This window comes from Pseudophryne corroboree, chromosome 5, assembly GCF_028390025.1.
Source record: "Pseudophryne corroboree isolate aPseCor3 chromosome 5, aPseCor3.hap2, whole genome shotgun sequence".
NCBI classification, from domain to species: Eukaryota; Metazoa; Chordata; class Amphibia; order Anura; family Myobatrachidae; genus Pseudophryne; species Pseudophryne corroboree.
Window position 1 is genome coordinate 790,907,308 of NC_086448.1, and position 16,195 is coordinate 790,923,502.

General features: G+C 47.0%; 1 protein-coding gene across 1 annotated transcript in view; it reads left to right on the forward strand.

The window, feature by feature from the left end:
• Nucleotides 1-16,195, forward strand: part of AGMO (alkylglycerol monooxygenase) — a 375,267-nt gene that overhangs the window by 257,607 nt on the left and 101,465 nt on the right. Inside the window, exons 9-10 of the mRNA XM_063925088.1 lie at nucleotides 6,389-6,523; nucleotides 6,899-7,015. Coding sequence (XP_063781158.1) covers nucleotides 6,389-6,523; nucleotides 6,899-7,015 — 252 coding nt within the window. The remainder of the gene's footprint in view (nucleotides 1-6,388; nucleotides 6,524-6,898; nucleotides 7,016-16,195) is intronic.

The window sequence follows — 16,195 nt, forward strand, 5'->3', positions numbered from 1 at the left end:
TTCCAAAGGGATCTGTTGGACAAATGGTCAGGGTCGCATCTGCAGATGCACCTGCGAATAACCCTGTCACCAAAGACAAGGGTGTCACTTCTGTGGTGGTTGCAGAAGGCTCACCTATTAGAAGGCCGCAGATTCGGCATTCAGGATTGGATCCTGGTGACCACGGACGCCAGCCTGAGAGGCTGGGGAGCAGTCACACAAGGAAGAAACTTCCAGGGAGTATGGACGAGTCTGGAAAAGTCTCTTCACATAAACATTCTGGAACTAAGAGCAATCTACAATGCTCTAAGCCAGGCGGAACTTCTCCTGCAAGGAAAGCCGGTGTTGATTCAGTCGGACAACATCACGGCGGTCGCCCATGTAAACAGGCAGGGCGGCACAAGAAGCAGGAGTGCAATGGCAGAAGCTGCCAAGATTCTTCGCTGGGCGGAGAATCACGTGATAGCACTGTCAGCAGTGTTCATCCCGGGCGTGGACAACTGGGAAGCAGACTTCCTCAGCAGACACGATCTTCATCCGGGAGAGTGGGGTCTACATCCAGAAGTCTTCAACATGTTAATAGACCGTTGGGAAAGACCAATTGTAGACATGATGGCGTCTCGCCTCAACAAGAAACTGGACAAATATTGCGCCAGGTCAAGAGATCCACAGGCAATAGCTGTGGACGCACTGGTAACTCCTTGGGTGTACCAGTCAGTGTATGTGTTTCCTCCTCTGCCGCTCATACCAAAGGTATTGAAGATCATACGGCAAAGAAGAGTAAGAACAATACTAGTGGTTCCGGATTGGCCGAGAAGGACTTGGTATCCGGAACTTCAAGAGATGCTCACGGACGAACCGTGGCCTCTACCTCTGAGAAGGGACCTGCTACAGCAGGGTCCCTGTCTTTTTCAAGACTTACCGCGGCTGCGTTTGACGGCATGGCGGTTGAACGCCAGATCCTAAAAGGGAAAGGCATTCCAGAAGAAGTCATTCCTACCTTGATTAAGGCACGGAAGGAAGTCACCGTGAAACATTATCACCGCATTTGGCGAAAATATGTAGCGTGGTGCGAGGATCGGAGGGTTCCGACGGAGGAATTCCAACTGGGTCGTTTCCTACATTTCCTGCAATCAGGATTATCTATGGGTCTCAAATTGGGATCCATTAAGGTTCAAATTTCGGCCCTGTCAATATTCTTCCAAAAAGAATTGGCCTCTGTCCCTGAGGTCCAGACTTTTGTCAAGGGAGTACTGCATATACAGCCTCCTGTGGTGCCTCCGGTGGCACCGTGGGATCTAAATGTAGTTTTAGATTTCCTCAAATCCCATTGGTTTGAACCATTGAAAAAGGTGGATTTGAAATATCTCACATTGAAAGTGACTATGTTACTAGCCCTGGCCTCTGCCAGGAGAGTATCTGAATTGGCGGCTTTATCTTATAAAAGTCCTTATCTAATCTTCCATTCGGATAGGGCAGAACTGCGGACTCGTCCGCATTTTCTCCCTAAAGTGGTATCAGCATTTCATCTGAACCAACCTATTGTGGTGCCTGCGGCCACTAGCGACTTGGAGGACTCCAAGTTGTTGGACGTTGTCAGAGCCTTAAAAATATACATTGCAAGGACGGCTGGAGTCAGAAAATCTGACTCGCTGTTTATATTGTATGCACCCAACAAGTTGGGCGCACCTGCTTCTAAGCAGTCGATTGCTCGTTGGATTTGTAACACAATTCAACTTGCACATTCTGTGGCAGGCCTGCCACAGCCTAAAACTGTAAAAGCCCACTACACAAGGAAGGTGGGCTCATCTTGGGCGGCTGCCCGAGGGGTCTCGGCATTACAACTCTGCCGAGCAGCTACGTGGTCGGGGGAGAACACGTTTGTAAAATTTTACAAATTTGATACCCTGGCAAAGGAGGACCTGGAGTTCTCTCATTCGGTGCTGCAGAGTCATCCGCACTCTCCCGCCCGTTTGGGAGCTTTGGTATAATCCCCATGGTCCTTTCAGGAACCCCAGCATCCACTTAGGACGATAGAGAAAATAAGAATTTACTTACCGATAATTCTATTTCTCGGAGTCCGTAGTGGATGCTGGGCGCCCATCCCAAGTGCGGATTATCTGCAATACTTGTACATAGTTATTGTTAACTAATTCGGGTTATTGTTAAGGAGCCATCTTTAAGAGGCCCTTTCTGTTGTCATACTGTTAACTGGGTTTAGATCACAAGTTGTACGGTGTGATTGGTGTGGCTGGTATGAGTCTTACCCGGGATTCAAAATGCCTCCCTTATTGTGTATGCTCGTCCGGGCACAGTACCTAACTGGAGTCTGGAGGAGGGTCATGGGGGGAGGAGCCAGTGCACACCACCTGACCTAGTAAAGCTTTACTTTTTTGTGCCCTGTCTCCTGCGGAGCCGCTATTCCCCATGGTCCTTTCAGGAACCCCAGCATCCACTACGGACTCCGAGAAATAGAATTATCGGTAAGTAAATTCTTATTTATGGTGTCGTCTGGTTGATAACTCTGCGCATTGTGTCTATAGTACATTCATTGATGTAATTGATTGAATGCAAAATAATGTGGGGGGCAAAGCCTCTGTGATTCCGTGTGATGATACATGGAGACGGCAGTCTGCTGGATCTATCGCATGGGCACTATGGCAACGACCCCATTCATATGTGTCATTAGGCCTTGCTGGCTATGTGGATCGGGGAATGGGTCACATGACATCCATAGTCTAGCCGGACCGTGGAACGCAGAAGCGTGTACGGCATTGGCGTGACGTGGATGGTCATGTGTTTGACCCGGAAATCCCCAGCGCTGTGGAACGCACGCGCGTCCCGGCTCACATCCGCTATGAAGTGTTTGTCTGGCACATGCGCAGTAGGCTGAGACGCACGCCGTTGGCAGTGGGGTGATGAACTCTGATCAGCTGCAGTGAGTAACGAGGTATTTAGTGGGCTATAAAATTGGTTTTGTGTATGTTGGATGTCTGCTCGCGGATGGCTCTGGATGGTGGAAGGTGACTGTGACTTGGTGTGCGGGTCTTGAACGGTCCACATGGGACCGAGGTCGACGGACGTACTGGTTTGATCTTTATCACATCCTTTCTATATGCAAAACACTCGTTTATGAAAAAGCATTTAATGATGCTGTATAAGCTGCATTTTATTCAATGAATTTTTTTGCTGAGCCACCACCATCAATGTGATTTCTCCTGAAATGCCCATGGTTGGGTGAAAATAAATATTCATGAGATTTTTTCATTTATCATGACTGTTTGAGTGCCTCTTTTCTATCTATATCTATACTGGACCATCAAGGAACAGATTATAGAGAGCACCTGGATACATTTTTTAAAGTGTGCAAATGTTTATATATCTTTATATATATATATATATATATATATATATATTATATATATATATATATATATATATATATATATATATATATATATATATATGAGCAGAAATAAGCAGTGTCACTCCGGGATTTAAAGGGTGCAAAAAAAAGTTTGTATTAAAAAATCTCACATAAGGAACCGACGTGTCAGGACCCGTAGCCCCTTTGTCAAGGTGTAGAATGACAAAGGGGTTCCTTATGTGAGATTTTTGAATACAAACTTTTTTTTTGCACCTTTTAAATCCCGGAGTGACGCTGCTAAATTCTACACTACTGCTAACATTGTACTGCGGAGGGCACCTGGGTAAGTCCTTAACTAACCAGGAGTGCCGGGCACCAGATTCTTATACAGTGTATATATATATATATATATATATATATATACATACATACACACACTGTATATAAGTAATACACACAGCAGCACTAGGTGGGTGTGATTATTTAATTGGATGAAGGTATAAAGGTATGTGGAAACCAGTGAGCGGGGATTCTGACGCCAGTTAGTGGCCGGATGACAGAGACGGCCGGTTTGGGCTTAGCTGGTGGTCAGGGTAGCCGTATTTGATGAAAAATTGTGATGTGACAACACTTTTGGGGAATAAAGATGCCACCTAAGTAACCGGACTGAATGGTTGTTCTTTGTGAAGCAAACCTTTTACAATATATCTGTATATATATATATATTTTTATTTATATATATATATATATATATATATATATACACATACGGGATGCAGTCAAGATGCCGCCGGCCGGAATCCCGGCGGTCGAAATACCGACGCCGGAATCCTGACCGCCACAATCCCGACATATTCTCCCTCCGTGGGTGTCCACGACACCCATAGAGGGAGAATATAATGGTGTGCCGAGCGTAGCGAGGCACCGTGCCCGCAAGGGGCCGCGTTCCGCTCGCCACCCCTGTCGGGATTGTGTGGTCGGGATTCCGGCGTCGGTATTTCGACCGCCGGGATTCCGGCCGGCGGCATTTAGAACTGATCCCATACATACAGTATATATATATATATATATATCTGACCAGATATTTAAAATTTGAAATATTATAATTGTGGTTAAAACATCCTACAGAGGCAATTCTACAATATGTAAATTTGCATACAGCTCGCTCCCAGCACTCCCGATACAGGATCAGAAAACTATTAATCAATAAGGAACAGCCCTGTTTGCCATGCTGAAATACTGCGGCTCTGTGTATATATAACATGTCGGCCAATCTTAATTACCCGTTACAGGTTCTCAGATGAGTGTAAGTTTGCGTCTATTCATCACCTTCCCTGTTGATTGCAGATCTGGCTGGAATACGAACTCATTGCCTTGTAAATTGCCTCATTTACTTTGGAGAATGTGATGAATTACAGCACACGCTGATTTTCTGCACGCGGTCCCATGTGCTTTGTTATTTAAAACAGGGGTGTACTTAGGACATGTCATAGCAACAGCAGCATATCACAGCTTTTATATTGTATCTCTGTTGGGGAGAACGTGGGAGAATGTTTCCCTGCTTACTGAATTCATTAGGTTTAAAAAAAATAAAAAAATAAAAAAAATTTTTATTTAGTCTAATGTCATTCATAGGGGCCTATTCATCATTAATACGCTGTTTTAGGTGGGTACACACAAATATTGAGGATCCCCCAGATGTGCTATGGAGGGATTGCAGCAGATAGTTCCGTTATCTATTCTAAAGCAAGACCCCGCCGGGTAAAAGAGTAATACTTGCTGGAGCCAGAGTACTCACTTTTTTAAGGGCACACTGTGATCAGTCGTTAAAATGAAAATATTACTTTTAATGAAAATCGCTGAAAATACGAGGTCTACCTCCCACACATTTTAGATAAGAAAACAAAAGAACATAAATATCATTCTAATAAAAATGCTAAACACACAATGGAATGTAACAGAGTGTGAGAATCAGGAAGTGAGAGATTTTGTGAGCGTTCTCCTGGTTTTTTTTAAAGTAGTGATCATTTACATGGCAAAATCAACCTGGTTTTGCCATGTTAATGATTGCCGCTTTAAAAAAAAAATGGGAGCACTCTCACAAAAACGGTATCCAGTCTTTAGGTCGACAACACTTAGGTCGACACTCAGGGCGACCACTACTGTCGACATGCATTAGGTCAACGTGGTCATTAGGTCGACATAGTCACTAGGTCGACGTGACAAAGGTCGACACATGAAAATGTCGACATGAGTTTTTGGTTTATTTTTACTTTTTCATACGTTACGATCCACGTGGATTATGATCGGGTATAGTAACCTGTGCGGAGCGCAGCGGTAACGGAGCGAGGCACCTTGCCCGAAGCATGGGGAGTGAACACGGTGCACTAATTGGGGTTCCCTGATCACTTTACGAAGAAAACAACACCCTAAAAAATTAAAAAAAAACCTCATGTCGACCTTTTTACACCTCGACCTTATCCATGTCAACCTAATGACTGTGTCGACCTATTTCATGTGTCAGCCTAATCGCTGTCAACCAATAGCGGTCGACTCAATGACTGTCGACCCAACGAACCACACCCACAAAATCTGTCACTTTCTGATTCTCACACCCTATTACATTTTCCCCAATGTGTTATAGTGTAAAAGGTGGCAAAATATGACAATTACTTGATACTTGTGTAATAGTGAAAATACACTTGATAAAAAAGGTTGCACAACAAATCCAATTTTGAGTATATTGAATAATCCAGGATTCGGTTTAGCAAATCTTCAGCATGCAAGGAGGCAAAAATTCCCTAATAATTGCTATGGAGTAAATAAATCAATTTAGGTGTCAGAGACTGTAGAACTTTTTCTACTTTTATTCCCTTATTTTTTATTTTTGATATTTATTTCATATTTTTTTTCTTTTATTGACTGATTAAATATGTGATCAACACAAGTGGGTCAGTCTTTTTTGCTGAGCTCCCATGAACAGTTGTGTATTAGTCCTACAGTACAGTACAGTGTGAAATAACAGGTATTCTGTTCTTAAAGCTACAACACTGCATCTACATTTGGAACACGTTTTGGAGCACTCCCGGTTTTTCCAACAAACTATCAGTAATATTCAAAGGACCGGGATGGGGTCCTGGGAAACCTCGGCTCGGACTTCATGAGGAGCTTCCGAAGGTAAATTATTTAAATGTTAAAGTAAGTACTATACGTGACTTTTTTTTTTTGTAAGCAAATTGGTGGGTGAAATTCCAAATTCAGGCATCTTCAAGTTCCCGGTCAGACTATTTGAAGTTTTAAAGGGACAACCTGGTATTGCCTTTTTAAATAATTGTCTCTTTAAAACACCTGGCAGGCTCGCCAAAAACTCACAGGCTATTACATTTACCCCAGTATGTTTTGTGGCGACATGAACAGATTGGTGACGTAAACTCCTGTTTGGCAAAGTTTCATCACATACTTTTTTTTTATATTCAATTGTAAAATATATAATATTATGTATTCTAATACAGTATACAAATATTAATTAATTATATTACTGCTCGACAACAGGTTACCGGAGATGAAAAGCCCTATGAACCAGGATTATCAACACCACTGCAAATATATACAATGATACATTTTATACTTTTGCTTGCTGTTTACCGACACATGTTTGAAGCCAAACTTGTAAGTAATGAATTCATAGTATTTGTAATGTTCTTAGAGGTTTTTTCTTTTATTACTCACATGGCAGCACATAGTAAAATAACAGAATCCCACGGCCTACATTCACATGCTCAAAATATACATTTACAAATATGGGTGTTCATTCCAAGTTGTTCGCTCGGTAATTTTCTTCGCATCACAGCGATTTTCCGCTAACTGCGCATGCGCAATGTTCGCACTGCGACTGCGCCAAGTTAATTTGCTATGCAGTTTGGTATTTTACTCATGGCATTACAAGGTTTTTTTCTACGTTATGGTGATCGTAATGTGATTGACAGGAAGTGGGTGTTTCTGGGCGGAAACTGACCGTTTTATGGGAGTGTTTGAAAAAACGCTACCGTTTCTGGGAAAAACGCGGGAGTGGCTGGAGAAACGGAGGAGTGTCTGGCCGAACGCTGGGTGTGTTTGTGACGTCAAACCAGGAACGAAACTGACTGAACTGATCGCAGATGCTGAGTAAGTCTGGAGCTACTCAGAAACTGCTAAGAAGTGTCTATTCGCAATTTTGCTAATCTTTCGTTCGCAATTTTGATAAGCTAAGATTCACTCCCAGTAGGCTGCGGCTTAGCGTGTGCAAAGCTGCTAAAAGCAGCTTGCGAGCCAACATCTCGGAATTAGGGCCATGGTGCGAGAATAAGTTTCTATAATGGAAAATTCACACCTCAGATAAACAGACTGCTACACCGCAAAACTTGATATGTATAGCCTACATACGATAGCAAAGAATTATGGGGGTGATTCCGAGTTGATCGTAGCCCTAGATCATGACCATAGACATGCGGGGGGACGCCCCGCACAGGGCTATCCCGCCCCGCCTGTCAGTGCCGGCTCCCCCCCCCCATCCTGCAGAAGTGCAAAAGCATCACACAGCGGCGATACTTTTGCACTTTAGGAGTAGCTCCCGGCCAGCGCAGCTTTAGCGTGCTGGCCGGGAGCTACTCGTCACTCCCCGGCCCGCAGCGGCTACGTTGGTCATACCGCGCCCCCCGCCCAGCGACCGCCTCTGCTTGTCAATCGCTTCTGCCTGTCAATCAGGCAGAGGCGAATGTAGCGCAGCAACGGCCTTTGGCTGTCTGGCATGCGCCGGCGCATGTGCAGTTCTGACCCGATCGCACTGCTGCGATAAACTGCAGTGTGTGATCGGGTCAGAATGACACCCTATATTTGCAAATACAAAACATTTTTACAGCCCTCCTTGCAAAACATAGGTCCATATTGCCAACTTCATCCCATTTTTTATGGAAATATCACAGGTCAAACTTACCCTTTGGTTGCAGGGTTCTGGGGGTATATTTACTAAACGTCAATATCGATGTTAAAACACACATTGTTAGTAAATGTGTGTTTTAACTCTGCAATCCCAACATCGATCAAGAGCGATCTGAAATCGCCCAATATCGACCTTTAGTAAATATACCCCCTGGAGTGTTGCGATGAAGCTTTGGCTCCGGTTGTAGTGACAGGGAAGCCGCAACCTGGGAGGTAGCGGCTGCTTGGGGGAGTGCAGGATGGAAGTTTTAAAAAACTGGAGCGTGTCAGGACAATTTTCTGGGTGTGCTATGATTGGCCGGCTGGCAGCGGGGGGAGCGCAAAAGAGCCCATTGCGGGCTCGCTGCGGGCTCCTTCCAGGGGTGTCGTGGACACCACAAGAGGGAGAATAGTTGTCGTTATACCGGCTGTCAGGAGCGCCAGGATCCCGACATCCGGTATATCGAGTGCCTCCCTGTGCGAAGGCCAGCATCAGTGTCTTTCGATGCAGAGTTTGGGCTTACTCAGATGTCCCATACGCGGTCCGATGGTGATCCGATACTTTGTAGCAGTGGGCGTCTTTTGCCCTCAGAGGCATCCTGCTTCATGCATATATTTGCATTGCAGGCCCCAAGCCAAGCGGTAATTTGTGGAACCCAATACTATAATAAGAATTTACTTACCGATAATTCTATTTCTCGTAGTCCGTAGTGGATGCTGGGGACTCCGTCAGGACCATGGGGAATAGCGGCTCCGCAGGAGACAGGGCACAAAAGTAAAAGCTTTAGGATCAGGTGGTGTGCACTGGCTCCTCCCCCTATGACCCTCCTCCAAGCCTCAGTTAGGATACTGTGCCCGGACGAGCGTACACAATAAGGAAGGATTTTGAATCCCGGGTAAGACTCATACCAGCCACACCAATCACACTGTACAACCTGTGATCTGAACCCAGTTAACAGCATGATAACAGCGGAGCCTCTGAAAAGATGGCTCACAACAATAATAACCCGATTTTTGTAACAATAACTATGTACAAGTATTGCAGACAATCCGCACTTGGGATGGGCGCCCAGCATCCACTACGGACTACGAGAAATAGAATTATCGGTAAGTAAATTCTTATTTTCTCTGACGTCCTAAGTGGATGCTGGGGACTCCGTCAGGACCATGGGGATTAGCGGCTCCGCAGGAGACAGGGCACAAAACTAAAGCTTTAGGATCAGGTGGTGTGTACTGGCTCCTCCCCCTATGACCCTCCTCCAAGCCTCAGTTAGGTTTTTGTGCCCGTCCGAGCAGGGTGCAATCTAGGTGGCTCTCTTAAGGAGCTGCTTAGAAAAAGTTTTTAGGTTTCTTATTTTCAGTGAGTCCTGCTGGCAACAGGCTCACTGCATCGAGGGACTTAGGGGAGAGAAGTTCAACTCACCTGCGTGCAGGATGGATTGGCTTCTTAGGCTACTGGACACCATTAGCTCCAGAGGGAGTCGGAACACAGGTCTCACCCTGGGGTTCGTCCCGGAGCCGCGCCGCCGACCCCCCTTGCAGATGCTGAAGATTGAAGGTCCAGAAACCGGCGGCAGAAGGCTTTTCAGTCTTCATGAAGGTAGCGCACAGCACTGCAGCTGTGCGCCATTGTTGTCACACACTTCACACCAACGGTCACGGAGGGTGCAGGGCGTTGCTGGGGGCGCCCTGGGCAGCAATGTATAATACCTTATTCTGGCTAAAAATACATCACATATAGCCCCTGGAGGCTATATGGATGTATTTAACCCCTGCCAGGTCTCAGAAAAATGGGAGAAGAAGCCCGCCGAAAAGGGGGCGGGGCCTATTCTCCTCAGCACACAGCGCCATTTTCCCTCACAGAAATGCTGGTGGGAAGGCTCCCAGGCTCTCCCCTGCACTGCACTACAGAAACAGGGTTAAAACAGAGAGGGGGGGCACTTATTTGGCGATATGTATATATATATTAAAATGCTATAAGGGAAAAACACTTATATAAAGGTTGTCCCTGTAAAATATAGCGTTTTTGGTGTGTGCTGGCAAACTCTCCCTCTGTCTCCCCAAAGGGCTAGTGGGGTCCTGTCCTCTATCAGAGCATTCCCTGTGTGTGTGCTGTGTGTCGGTACTTGTGTGTCGACATGTATGAGGACGATGTTGGTGAGGAGGCGGAGCAATTGCCGGTAATGGTGATGTCACTCTCTAGGGAGTCGACACCGGAATGGATGGCTTATTTAAGAATTACGTGATAATGTCAAGACGCTGCAAGGTCGGTTGACGACATGAGACGGCCGGCAAACCAATTAGTACCTGTCCAGGCGTCTAAAACACCGTCAGGGGCGTTAAAACGTCCTTTTTACCTCAGTCGGTCGACACAGACACGGACACTGACTCCAGTGTCGACGGTGAAGAAACAAACGTATTTTCTTTTAGGGCCACACGTTACTTGTTAAGGGCAATGAAGGAGATGTTACATATTTCTGATACTACAAGTACCACAAAAAAGGGTATTATGTGGAGTGTGAAAAAACTACATGTGGTTTTTCCTGAATCAGATAAATTAAATGAAGTGTGGGATGATGCGTGGGTTTCCCCCGATAGAAAATTATTGGCGGTATACCCTTTCCCGCCAGAAGTTATGGCGCGTTGGGAAACACACCTTAGGGTGGATAAGGCGCTCACACGCTTATAAAAACAAGTGGCGTTACCATCTCCAGATACGGACGCCCTCAAGGAGCCAACTGATAGGAGGTTGGAAAATATCCTAAAAAGTATATACACACATACTGGTGTTATACTGCGACCAGCGATCGCCTCAGCCTGGATGGGCAGCGCTGGGTGGCTTGGTCGGATTCCCTGACTGGAAATATTGATACCCTTGACAGGGACAGTATTTTATTGACTATAGAGCATTTAAAAGATGCATTTCTATATATGCGAAACTCTGGCATCAAGAGTAAGTGCGATGTCCATATCTGCCAGACGATGTTTATGGACACGACAGTGGTCAGGTGATGCAGATTCCAAACGGCACATGGAAGTATTGCCGTATAAAGGGGAGGAGTTATTTGGGGTCGGTCCATCGGACCTGGTGGCCACGGCAACAGCTGGAAAATCCACCTTTTTTACCCCAAGTCACATCTCAGCAGAAAAAGACATAGTCTTTTCAGCCTCAGTCCTTTCGTCCCCATAATATCTGCCCAGGGATAGAAGTAAGGGAAGAAGACTGCAGCAGGCAGCCCATTCCCAGGAACAGAAGCCTTCCACCGCTTCTGCCAAGTCCTCAGCATGACGCTGGGGCCGTACAAACAGGTGCGGTGGGGGGTCGTCTCAAGAGTTTCAGCACGCAGTGGGCTCACTCGCAAGTGGACCCCTGGATCCTACAAGTAGTATCCCAGGGGTACAGATTGGAAATTCGAGACGTCTCCCCCTCGCAAGTTCCTGAAGTTTGCTTTACCAACGTCTACCTCCGACAGGGAGGCAGTATTGGAAACAATTCACAAGCTGTATTCCCAGCAGGTGATAATCAAAGTACCCCTCCTACAACAAGTAAAGGGGTATTATTCCACACTATATTGTGGTACTGAAGCCAGACGGCTCGGTGAGACCTATTCTAAATGGAGTCACTCAGAGCAGTGATAGCGAACCAGGAAGAAGGGGACTATATGGTGTCCCTGGACATCAAGGATGCTTACCTCCATGTCCAAATTTGCCCTTCTCACAAAGGGTACCTCAGGTTCGTGGTACAAAACTGTCACTATCAGTTTCAGACGCTGCCGTTTGGATTGTCCACGGCACCCCGGGTCTTTACCAAGGTAATGGCCGAAATGATGATTCTTCTTCAAAGAAAAGGCGTCTTAATTATCCCTTACTTGGACGATCTCCTGATAAGGGCAAGGTCCAGAGAACAGTTGGAGGTCTGAGTAGCACTATCTCAAGTAGTTCTACGACAGCACGGGTGGATTCTAAATATTCCAAAATCGCAGCTGTCTCCGACGACACGTCTGCTGTCCCTAGGGATGATTCTGGACACAGTCCAGAAAAAGGTGTTTCTCCCAGAGGAGAAAGCCAGGGAGTTATCCGAGCTAGTCAGGAACCTCCAAAAACCAGGAAAAGTGTCAGTGCATCATTGCACAAGGGTCCTGGGAAAAATGGTGGCTTCTTACGAAGCGATTCCATTCGGCAGATTTCACGCAAGAACTTTTCAGTGGGATCTGCTGGACAAATGGTCCGGATCGCATCTTCAGATGCATCAGCGGATAACCCTGTCTCCAAGGACAAGGATGTCTCTTCTGTGATGGCTGCAGAGTGCTCATCTACTAAAGGGCCACAGTTATGCATTCAGGACTGGGTCCTGGTGACCACGGATTCCAGCTTGAAAGGCTGGGGAGCAGTCACACAGGGAAAAACTTCTCTCCGCATAAATATACTGGAGCTAAGAGCAATTTACAATGCTCTAAGCTTAGCAAGACCTCTGCTTCAAGGTCAGCCGGTATTGATCTAGTGGGACAACATCACGGCAGTCGCCCACGTAAACAGACAGGGCGACACAAGAAGCAGGAGGATAATGGCAGAAACTGCAAGGATTCTTCGCTGGGCGGAAAATCATGTGATAGCACTGTCAGCAGTTTTCATTCCGGGAGTGGACAACTGGGAAGCAGACTTCCTCAGCACGACCTCCACCCGGGAGAGTGGGGACTTCATCGAGAAGTTTTTTCCACATGATTGTGCACCGTTGGGAAAGACCAAAGGTGGACATGATGGCGTCCCGCCTGAACAAAAAACTGGACAGGTATTGCGCCAGGTCAAGAGACCCTCAGGCAATAGCTGTGGACGTTCTGGTAACACCAGGGGTGTACCAGTTGGTGCATGTGTTCCCTCCTCTGCTTCTCATACCAAAGGTACTGAGATTTATAAGACGTAGAGGAGTAAGAACTATACTCGTGGCTCCGGATGGGCCAAGAAGGACTTGGTACCCGGAACTTCAAGAGATGCTCACAGAGGACTCAGGGCCTCTGCCGATAAGAAGGGACTTGTTTCAGCAAGTACCATGTCTGTTCCAAGACTTACCGCGGCTGCGTTTGACGGCATGGCGGTTGAACGCCGGATCCTAAGGGAAAAAGGCATTCCGGAAGAGGTCATTCCTACCCTGGTCAAAGCCAGGAAGGAGGTGACCGCACAACATTATCACCATATGTGGCGAAAATATGTTGCGTGGTGTGAGGCCAGGAAGGCCCCACGAAGAAATTTCAACTCGGCCGATTCCTGCATTTCCTGCAAACAGGAGTGTCTATGGGCCTCAAATTGGGGTCCATTAAGGTTCAAATTTCGGCCCTGTCGATTTTCTTCCAGAAAGAATTGGCTTCAGTTCCTGAAGTCCAGAAATTTGACAAGGGAGTAATGCATATACAACCCCCTTTTGTGCCTCCAGTGGCACTGTGGGATCTCAACGTAGTCCTGGGATTCCTCAAATCACGTTGGTTTAAACCGCTCAAATCTGTGGATTTGAAATATCTCACATGGAAAGTGACCATGATGTTGGCCCTGGCCTCGGCCAGGCGAGTGTCAGAATTGGCGGCTTTGTCTCACAAAAGCCCATATCTGATTGTCCATTCGGACAGGGCAGAGCTGCGGACTCGTCCCCAGTTTCTCCCTAAGTTGGTGTCAGCGTTTCATCTGAACCAGCTTATTGTGGTACCTGCGGCTACTAGAGACTTGGAGGACTCCAAGTTGCTAGATGTTGTCAGGGCCCTGAAAATATAGATTCCAGGACGGCTGGAGTCAGGAAAACTGACTTGCTGTTATCCTGTATGCAGCCGAAAAACTGGGTGCTCTTACTTCTAAGCAGACGATTGCTAGTTGAATGTGTAGTACAACTCAGCTTGCACATTCTGTGGCAGGACTGCCACAGCCAAAATATATAAATGCCCATTCCACAAGGAAGGTGGGCTCATCTTGGGCGACTGCCCGAGGGGTCTCGGCTTTACAACTTTGCCGAGCTGCTACTTGGTCAGGGGCACACCCTGGCTGAGGTGGACCTGGAGTTCTCTCACTCGGTGCTGCAGAGTCATCCGCACTTTCCCGCCCGTTTGGGAGCTTTGGTATAATCTCCATGGTCCTGACGGAGTCCCCAGCATCCACTTAGGACGTCAGAGAAAATAAGATTTTACTTACCGATAAATCTATTTCTCGTAGTCCGTAGTGGATGCTGGGCGCCCATCCCAAGTGCGGATTGTCTGCAATACTTGTACATAATTGTTGTTACAAAAAAAAAAAATCGGGTTGTTATTGTTGTGAGCCGTCTGTTCAGAGGCTCCTACGTTTGTCATACTGTTAACTGGGTTCAGATCACAAGTTATACGGTGTGATTGGTGTGGCTGGTATGAGTCTTACCCGGGATTCAATATCCTTCCTTAATGTGTACGCTCGTCCGGGCACAGTATCCTAACTGAGGCTTGGAGGAGGGTCATAGGGGGAGGAGCCAGTACACACCACCTGATCCTAAAGCTTTAGTTTTGTGCCCTGTCTCCTGCGGAGCCGCTAATCCCCATGGTCCTGACGGAGTCCCCAGCATCCACTACGGACTACGAGAAATAGATTTATCGGTAAGTAAAATCTTATTTTCTCTGACGTCCTAAGTGGATGCTGGGGACTCCGTCAGGACCATGGGGATTATACCAAAGCTCCCAAACGGGCGGGAGAGTGCGGATGACTCTGCAGCACCGAATGAGAGAACTCCAGGTCCTCCTCAGCCAGGGTGTGCCCCTGACCAAGTAGCAGCTCGGCAAAGTTGTAAAGCCGAGACCCCTCGGGCAGCCGCCCAAGATGAGCCCACCTTCCTTGTGGAATGGGCATTTACATATTTTGGCTGTAGCAGGCCTGCCACAGAATGTGCAAGCTGAATTGTACTACACATCCAACTAGCAATCGTCTGCTTAGAAGCAAGAGCACCCAGTTTTTTGGGTGCCTACAGGATAACAGCAAGTCAGTTTTCCTGACTCCAGCCGTCCTGGAACCTATATTTTCTCTAACGTCCTAAGTGGATGCTGGGGACTCCGTAAGGACCATGGGGAATAGCGGCTCCGCAGGAGACTGGGCACATCTAAAGAAAGCTTTAGGACTAACTGGTGTGCACTGGCTCCTCCCCCTATGACCCTCCTCCAAGCCTCAGTTAGATTTCTGTGCCCGACGAGAAGGGTGCACACTAGGGGCTCTCCTGAGCTTCTTAGTGAAAGTTTTAGTTTAGGTTTGTTATTTTCAGTGAGACCTGCTGGCAACAAGCTCACTGCATCGAGGGACTAAGGGGAGAAGAAGCGAACTCACCTGCGTGCAGAGTGGATTGGGCTTCTTGGCTACTGGACATTAGCTCCAGAGGGACGATCACAGGTTCAGCCTGGATGGGTCCCGGAGCCGCGCCGCCGGCCCCCTTACAGAGCCAGAAGAGCGAAGAGGTCCGGAAAAATCGGCGGCAGAAGACGTTCCTGTCTTCAATAAGGTAGCGCACAGCACTGCAGCTGTGCGCCATTGCTCTCAGCACACTTCATACTCCGGTCACTGAGGGTGCAGGGCGCTGGGGGGGGCGCCCTGAGACGCAATAAAACACGATAAAAATACCTTACATGGCAAAAAATACATCACATATAGCTCCTGGGCTATATGGATGCATTTAACCCCTGCCAGAATATACAGAAAAACGGGTGATAAGGCCGCCGAAAAGGGGGCGGAGCCTATCTCCTCAGCACACTGGCGCCATTTTCCCTCACAGCTCAGTTGGAGGGAAGCTCCCTGGCTCTTCCCTGCAGTCACTACACTACAGAAAGGGTTAAAAAAAAGAGAGGGGGGCACTAATTAGGCGCAGTATTAAAACATACAGCAGCTATAAGGGGAAAAACACTT